The sequence below is a fragment of the Sinocyclocheilus rhinocerous genome, unplaced genomic scaffold, assembly GCF_001515625.1.
Source record: "Sinocyclocheilus rhinocerous isolate Xijiao unplaced genomic scaffold, SAMN03320098_v1.1 scaffold180, whole genome shotgun sequence".
Taxonomy (NCBI): Eukaryota; Metazoa; Chordata; class Actinopteri; order Cypriniformes; family Cyprinidae; genus Sinocyclocheilus; species Sinocyclocheilus rhinocerous.
In genome coordinates, this window is record NW_015657493.1 from 279,859 (window position 1) to 287,722 (window position 7,864).

The window sequence follows — 7,864 nt, forward strand, 5'->3', positions numbered from 1 at the left end:
CTTTCCATTGATGTATGGTTTGTTAGGATAGGACAATATTTGGCCGAGATACAACTATTTAAAATCTGGAATCTGAGGGTGCAAAAAAAATCTAAATATTGAGAAAATCATCTTTAAAGTTGTTCAAATGAAGTTCTTAGCAATGCATATCACTAATCAAAAAATAAGTTCTGATATATTTACTGTAGGAAATTTACAAAATATCTTCATGGAACATGATCTTTGCTTAATATCCTAATGATTTTAGCATAAAAGAAAAATTTATAATTTTGACCCATACAATGTATTGTTGGCTATTGCTACAAATATACCTGTGCTGCTTATGACTGCTTTTCTGCTCCAGGGTCACATTTGGCTTTATTATAAATTCTCCCCAAAAAGTAACTTGTCATTTTAGAATAGGCTACAGCATGAATTTATAAATGATGGCAGCGCTTTACAGTCTTTTTTTATTGTAAATATATGCCATTGTTCAGCATGACTGACATAATTTGAGCGGTTTGTGTGTGTTTTTCCAGATTATTCCTGGTCTGATCCTGTCAGACATCAAACCTGCCAAAAAGATGAAGTTTAAGACGGTGTGTTACTTGCTGGTGCAGCTCATGCACTGCCGCAAGATGTTCAAGGCTGAGATTCCCTTCTCCAACGTCATGAACTGTGAGGATGGGGACAAGGTATGATGAGACTCTGAGAAAACACGTAATGCTGAATGAATCCAGAGCGGTTTCCCTGTGTCTGCTGATACTGACGTGTCTGAGATCTGCTGTTCAGCTCATGCTGTCACTCTCACAGCCTCATCATGTGGTCATGTGATCGTGTCTGTGATTGGCAGAGGAGGGTGCTGCGCTCGGCGCCGGAGAAGCTGAGGAACCGTACCTCCACGGCGGCTAACGTGACCCAGAGCAGCCCGGGGACACGGGTCAACCGCTACATCAGCCGTCTGATCGAGGCCCGGCAGACGGAGTCCGACACGGCCGACCTGCACTACCTCACGCTCACCTACAGAGACTCAGAGCGAGAGCGCAGGGTGAGAGTCCTGTGCTGAGTTTAACCGGGAGCTACTGTGCTAAACAGGACTGGTTTGGACCCCAGTGCATGACGCAGTGCTGATTTGTGACCCTGGAACACAGAACCAGTCATAAGGGTCAATTTTGTGAAATTGAGATGTATGCATCATCTGAATAAAGCTGAATAAATAAGCCTTACATTGATGTATGGTTTGTTAGGATAGGACAATATTTGGCTGAGATACAACTATTTGAAAATCTGGAATCTGAGGGTGCAAAAAAATCTAAATATTGAGAAAATCATCTTTAAAGTTGTTCAAATGAAGTTCTTAGCAATGCATATTACTAATCAAAAATTAAGTTTTGATATATTTACGGTAGGAGATTTACAAAATATCTTCATGGAACATGATCTTTACTTAATATCCTAATGATTTTTGGCATAAAAGAAAAATGGATAATTTTGACCCATACAATGTATTGTTGGCTATTGCTACAAATATACCCCAGCGACTTAACACTGCTTTTGTGCTCCAGGGTCACATTTCTGTGTGCACTGTAAGCAAGACCCTGTGATTCAAACACTGTAACACTGTGTCCTAACCAGAATAAGATGCAGTAAGATTCTAGTGACAAGCATTTTGTCTGTCCACACTAGATGTGACTAAGGGCCTGTTTAAACCTGGTCACTTCATGTGTTTTTTTCTGATCGGATAGCTATCCGATCATGAAAAGACCAGGTGTAAATGCCCTCCGAAACTCTTCCGATCAAAAGGTTGGTTTTAGGTTACCATTAAACGAACCTACAGAGAAAGTTCCCAGAACGTTCCTATTTGGTTCCCAAAAAATAACCATGTGGGAATACTGGTTCTGAGTTTGCTGGGATGAGTGTGTGGATTTGAGCTGAATCATGTGTATGTGATCTGCTGTAAGAGGTCAGAGTGTTTCAGCATGTGTAAGCTGTGAGTGTTTGAGCGTGTTGTGTGCTGTGTTTCTGCAGTATCATCAGCTGAATGACGAGTACTTCACCGGTGCTGTGCTTCTGTCTCTCGTCCTCACGGCTCTGATCGGCATCCTCTACCTGCTCATCATGCCACAGTATGTACAGCAGAGCGTCACTCCATCACACCGGATCCTGATCCCACACAGAAACAGTGGCTATGTTTACATGCACCATTTTTGGTTCAATCGGACTGAATTAATTCCGACTGTTGAATCTGAATGTAGTTTTCACAGAAAGTGACCGTCGAGTTTGACTGAAATGTGGAGTCAGAGCTGAACGTGAGAGAAGCAGGCGTGCTCATCACACAGTGCTCACTCTTCTGAGCGTTCACTGTTATTTTCTCTCGTGTTGTGTTGTTGTTCTCAGGGGGACGCTCGTGTTGGTGTTGCTGGTCTTCTGCATCTGTTTCCTGGTCGTGTGTATCATGTACCTGCACATCTCTAGAGTTCAGGTAAAAACTCACTCAACACCACCCTCACCAGTCCAGCTGAACCGTCATGTGTCATCTTCAGTTTCACCTCATTTCTAACTATTTATGAACCAGATTTACTAAACACAGATGAGAGTGGAACGTTCTGCTGATAACACAGATGCAGCTCATTTCCATAATGAGCAACACAATCTACCGAGAGCAGCACAAATTATTGTTGCAAATGAGCAGAGCTGATGATAATCAAGTGTGTGATCGACTAACAACACAGACACACAATGAGTTAAAACATGCTTTACTGGGTGTTAAATAACGACACAAATACCAATAAACTGAGGAAGCCTTAGTAAATCACGCTGCATGGTTGATTTAAATACTCTCCTCTGAAAGGGAAACTCCTGCATATGCATATGCAATAAGATCAGTCAAAAAATAACTGTGTGCACGTCATTTCATTTACATTTTTTCCAGAAGCTGACTGGTTCATATCCGTAAGCTGATCTTCCACCATTAATCTCTGTGTCTCTGTGTCTCTGTGTGTCTCAGTGTTTTCCAGGGTGCCTCAGCATACAGATCCGGACCGTCCTGTGTGTGTTCATAGTGCTCTTAATATACGCCGTGGCCCAGGCCTGTGTGGTAACTCACTCTTACATCACTTTACTGGAGCTGAACTTGCTGCATATCTCAGATTGACTTTGTTGCAGCCTAGAATTAAACAGCTGGTCTCGTCTGGCCAGAGGCACTATTTGCCTGTTTAATACTGTAAAGCTGCTTTGTAAAAAGCGCAATATAAATAATGGTGACTTGACTTTAGTGCTCAGGTTCAGTCAATCCAGACTGAAGAATCACAGAGATTCATAACACATGAAACATCTTTTCTTCATTAAACCCTTTCTCTCTCTGTGTGTGTCAGGTGGGCTGCATGCCGTGGCTCTGGCCGACTGACTCCACGCGCTCCATCGTGATCATCGACGTGTCCGCAGGCCTGAACCGCACCATGGCTGAGCTGCCGTGTGAAGGAGCGCAATACGCCTTTCTGTGCTGCATGCTGGGGACGCTGACCGTGGCGCTGTTCCTGCGAGTGTCCTGGCTGTCTAAACTCCTGCTGCTGCTGCTGCTGCTGGTGCTGTACATCACCGTGCTGGAGCTCAGCGGATTCAGACGCTCCTCGGGGTGAGAAATCACTGGATACACAGAAAACACACAAACCATCACAACTACTGATCAATGAAAGCTAAGCTCAGAATCTACACTACCAGTCAAAAGTTTTTGAACAGTAAGGTTAGTGAGTGAAGTGTGGCCAAGTATAGTGACCCATACTCAGAATTTGGGCTCTGTATTTAACCCATCCAAGCACACACACAGTGGGCAGCAGTTGGGGATTCGGTTCTTGCTCAAGGGTCTCACCTCAGTCTTGGTATTGAAGGTGAAAGAGAGCACTCGTCCCACCGACAATTCCTGCCGGACCTGAGACTCGAACCCACAACCTTCGGGTTACATGTCCGACTCTCTAACCATTAGGCCACGACTGCCCAATCACGCCAAGTACTGTAATGTTTCTTCTGCTCACCAAGCCTACATTTATTTGATCCAAACGACAGCAAAAGCAGTAATATTGTGAAATATTTTTTTCTATTTAAAATAACTTTTTTCACATTTTTCTATGTGAATCTCTGTTAAACTGTAATGTATTTCTGTGATGCGCAGCTGTATTTTCAGCATCATTACTCCAGTCTTCAGTGTCACATGATCTTCAGAAATCATACTAATATGCTGATTTGCTGCTAAAAAATATATATATTATTATTATTATTATTATTATGTTGAAAACAGCTGAGTAGATTTTCTTCAGGTTTCTTTGATGTATAGAAAGTTCAGAAGAACAGCATTTATCTGAAATAGAAATCTTTTGTAACATTATAAATGCCTTTATCATCACTTTTGATCAATTTAAAGCTTCCTTGCTAAATAAAAGTATTAAATTCTATAATTTCTTTCCCAATATATATATATATACTGACTCCAAGGTTTTGAATGGTAGAGTGTATAATGTTACAAAAAGCTTTTTATTTCAGATAAATGCTGATCTTTGGATCTTTCTATTCATCAAAGAATCCTGAAGAAATGTAATCAACTGTTTTGAATATTAATGATAATAATAATAAAAATGTTTCTTGAGCAGTAAATCAGCATATTAGAATGATTTCTGAAGATCATGTGACACTGAAGACTGCAGTAATGATGCTGAAAATACAGCTTTGATCACAGAAATAAATTACAGTTTAACAGATATTCACATAGAAAACAGCTGTTTTAAATTTTAAAAATATTTCACAATATTACTGCTTTTGCTGGACTGTGGGTCAAATAAATGCAGGCTTGGTGAGCAGAAGAAACATAAAAAATCTTACTGTTCAGAAACGTTTGATTGGTAGTGTACGAGCTGTCCATTAAAAGCTTGAGCTGAATCTCTGTGATGGTGTGTGTTTGGAGAGCAGGACGGTGTTGATGAGCGCTCGTGGTCTGGAGCCCGTCCTCTCTCTGCTGATGTTCTTCACCACTCTGGCCCTTCACTCCAGACAGATGGAGCTCAAGCTGCGCCTGGACTTCCACTGGGCCACTCAGGTACAGCAGAGCATCACACACTCCTGACACTGCAGTCACAGAAACATAAAACAACAGCAACAACCTCCCACCGCTGCCATCCATTCATTCTCAGCACCGCGCATCCTCTGTAGGGTCGCTGGGACATTAAAATGTTTGAATGTTTTTGAAAGAAGTCTCTTCTGCTTATCAAGGCTGCATTTATTTGATCAAAAATGCAGTAAAAAACAGGGTATTATAGTTAAAACTAAAACTGAACAGGGTTGGTGTGGAGTGATATAAAATAAAGTTTGTACAGTATAACAATCATTACACCACTGGAGAGTCCTCATAAACCATAAAAACTAACGTGTGTGTCTGTGTGTGTGTGTGTGTGTGTGTGTGTGTGTGTCTGTGTGTCTGTGTGTGTGTGTGTGTGTGTGCAGGCGGAGGAGGAGAGAGACGGCATGGAGAAAGTCAAACTGGACAACAAGAGGATCCTGTTTAACCTGCTGCCGGTTCATGTGGCTCAACACTTTCTGCTGTCTAACCCCAGAAACATGGTGAGAGCTCGCCGCAGTGCTGTTTGACGGTGATGTTGTGTCATAAACACCGAGCTTCTGGTGTGCTTCTGGTGTTACAGGATCTGTATTACCAGTCCTACGCTCAGGTTGGGGTGCTGTTCGCTTCCATTCCCAACTTTAATGACTTCTATATCGAGCTGGACGGAAACAACATGGGCGTCGAGTGCCTGCGACTGCTCAACGAGATCATCGCCGACTTCGACGAGGTCATTTCTTAACATTAAGCAGAAAATATAAAAATATAATCTTATTCAAAACATTAAAAATTATAATAGTATCTCAATTATGTTAAAATGACACTGTTTCAGTTAATGCTTCTTTTATCTCAAGCAATGACAATCCAACCTGAATCCATTTCATTTTGTATTTCTACCATTTTGCAGCTGATGGACAAAGAGTGTTATAAAGACATTGAGAAGATCAAGACCATCGGCAGCACGTACATGGCAGCAGTGGGTTTGGTGCCCACCATCGGAACCAAGGTCACTGATTCAGCCACACTGGACATGATGCAGAGTAATACTTACAGAGCATCTGTGAACAGCGTTCGCTTACTCCTTTACAGGCAAAGAGATCCCCTGCGGAGCACCTGAGCACCATCGCAGACTTCGCCATCGAGATGTTTGACGTTCTGGATGAAATCAACTATCAGTCATATAACGACTTCGTCTTGAGAGTGGGTATGTTTTCACACGTGCAGTGTTTGACTCCGGTCCTTTAGCAAATCTGTACCTTTAGCTCTGTGTTGTCTCGTCCTCATTCTCAGTGAATGTTCTGGATGTTTTCTGATGGTTTATGTGTGAATGCTCAGGTATTAATGTGGGTCCGGTGGTGGCCGGGGTCATCGGGGCCCGCCGGCCGCAGTATGATATCTGGGGAAACACGGTGAACGTGGCCAGCCGCATGGACAGCACCGGAGTGCCTGGGAAGATACAGGTACTACATTCACTCGAAATATAATTCTGTGACTGTGTGAATATCACAATAATGCATGCATTCTCTGAATATCATGCAAGTGATTGCTTGAGCAGTGAATGGGAGAGTACCACAAATATATATTTTTGCATTCCCATTTGCTCAAATAGCAAAAGAAATAATCCATGATAGTGTTTTCATGACTTTTAATAAAAGGAAAAAAATTGAGAGAGACTGATAACGGCAGTCAGAAGAGAGAACGATGTCAAGTTTACCGTCCCTCTCATAGAATCACCCTCGCATTAGCCTTAACTGTTTTTTTGTAATTTGATAGAATACAAAGAATAGTGTTATAAATGTACATACATTTTGCTACATAACTGTGTATAACCCACAGTACATGTTATGGACCTACATAATGACACATGCATGCACAAATAAATGTGTGTACAGTATATTGATTTGAGCATGGCTGATCTTCCAGGTGACGGAGGAAGCGTACCGTCTGCTTCAGAGCGACTATGATCTGGTGTGTCGTGGCAATGTCAGCGTGAAGGGCAAAGGTCAGATGCTCACATATTTCCTGGAGGGTAAAGCGCAGGACCCAGGGAGCCGAGCGCTGCATCACACCGGCGTCCTGGAGCGCAGGGTTCACGCTATCGCCCGCTCCAGCAGCACACACACCAAAGCCGGCAGCACCGCGTCCATGGCCTCGGGGCTCGCCGCCCGGGTCGCTCAGGGCTCGCGGAGCACCGCCGCTAACGTGCCTACGCTAGGAGAAGAGCAGGAGGTCAGAGGGGGGGAGATGTAGGACCAATCGCACACTACATTATGAAAGAATGAACCGTCTTCCCTTTATTCACCTTCTCTGCTCCAGCTGTGAGCGGATCTTCACTGCACGCTCCTTCAGAGACATCACATCAGTTCCTCCTGGATGAACTGCATTTCTTTCCCTCGTGAATCATGAAATTACTGGTGTGTCTGTGAAAGCCGGTTCAAGTCGACATCCATGGATTCCCAAAGGATTCTGTCTCGCTGCAGGAACACCCAGACACTTCCATAATGTACTTAAAGTGCTCATTTTGTACTTAATATACTACAAATGATTCTTTAGTACTTCTTAAGATAAACTTAAGATCAACTAAGTGTACTCAACTGTGCTATTTTGGGACACCTTGACTACATGAACTAAACTGTGCTTTTAACATAGTATCTTTGTATGTAAAAAAACATATTTATTTACCACTTGTAGTACACTTGAACCATCTTTCATACACTAGTACACTCAAGTGTACTACAAGCGGTGACTAAATACAGTATTTTAAATACAGAGATAGTATGT

At 42.5% G+C, this 7,864-nt stretch overlaps 1 protein-coding gene across 1 annotated transcript in view; it reads left to right on the top strand.

Moving 5' to 3' along the window:
- The window catches only part of LOC107721119 (adenylate cyclase type 1-like), a 27,941-nt gene extending 20,313 nt beyond the window's left edge, over positions 1 to 7,628 (top strand). The window contains exons 8-20 of the mRNA XM_016528985.1: positions 519 to 674; positions 833 to 1,027; positions 2,008 to 2,105; positions 2,377 to 2,461; positions 2,987 to 3,076; positions 3,354 to 3,613; positions 4,939 to 5,065; positions 5,470 to 5,586; positions 5,667 to 5,813; positions 5,991 to 6,089; positions 6,173 to 6,287; positions 6,419 to 6,543; positions 7,007 to 7,628. Coding sequence (XP_016384471.1) covers positions 519 to 674; positions 833 to 1,027; positions 2,008 to 2,105; positions 2,377 to 2,461; positions 2,987 to 3,076; positions 3,354 to 3,613; positions 4,939 to 5,065; positions 5,470 to 5,586; positions 5,667 to 5,813; positions 5,991 to 6,089; positions 6,173 to 6,287; positions 6,419 to 6,543; positions 7,007 to 7,333 — 1,941 coding nt within the window. The 3' untranslated portion in view covers positions 7,334 to 7,628. The remainder of the gene's footprint in view (positions 1 to 518; positions 675 to 832; positions 1,028 to 2,007; positions 2,106 to 2,376; positions 2,462 to 2,986; positions 3,077 to 3,353; positions 3,614 to 4,938; positions 5,066 to 5,469; positions 5,587 to 5,666; positions 5,814 to 5,990; positions 6,090 to 6,172; positions 6,288 to 6,418; positions 6,544 to 7,006) is intronic.
- Positions 7,629 to 7,864: the final 236 nt, after the last annotated feature.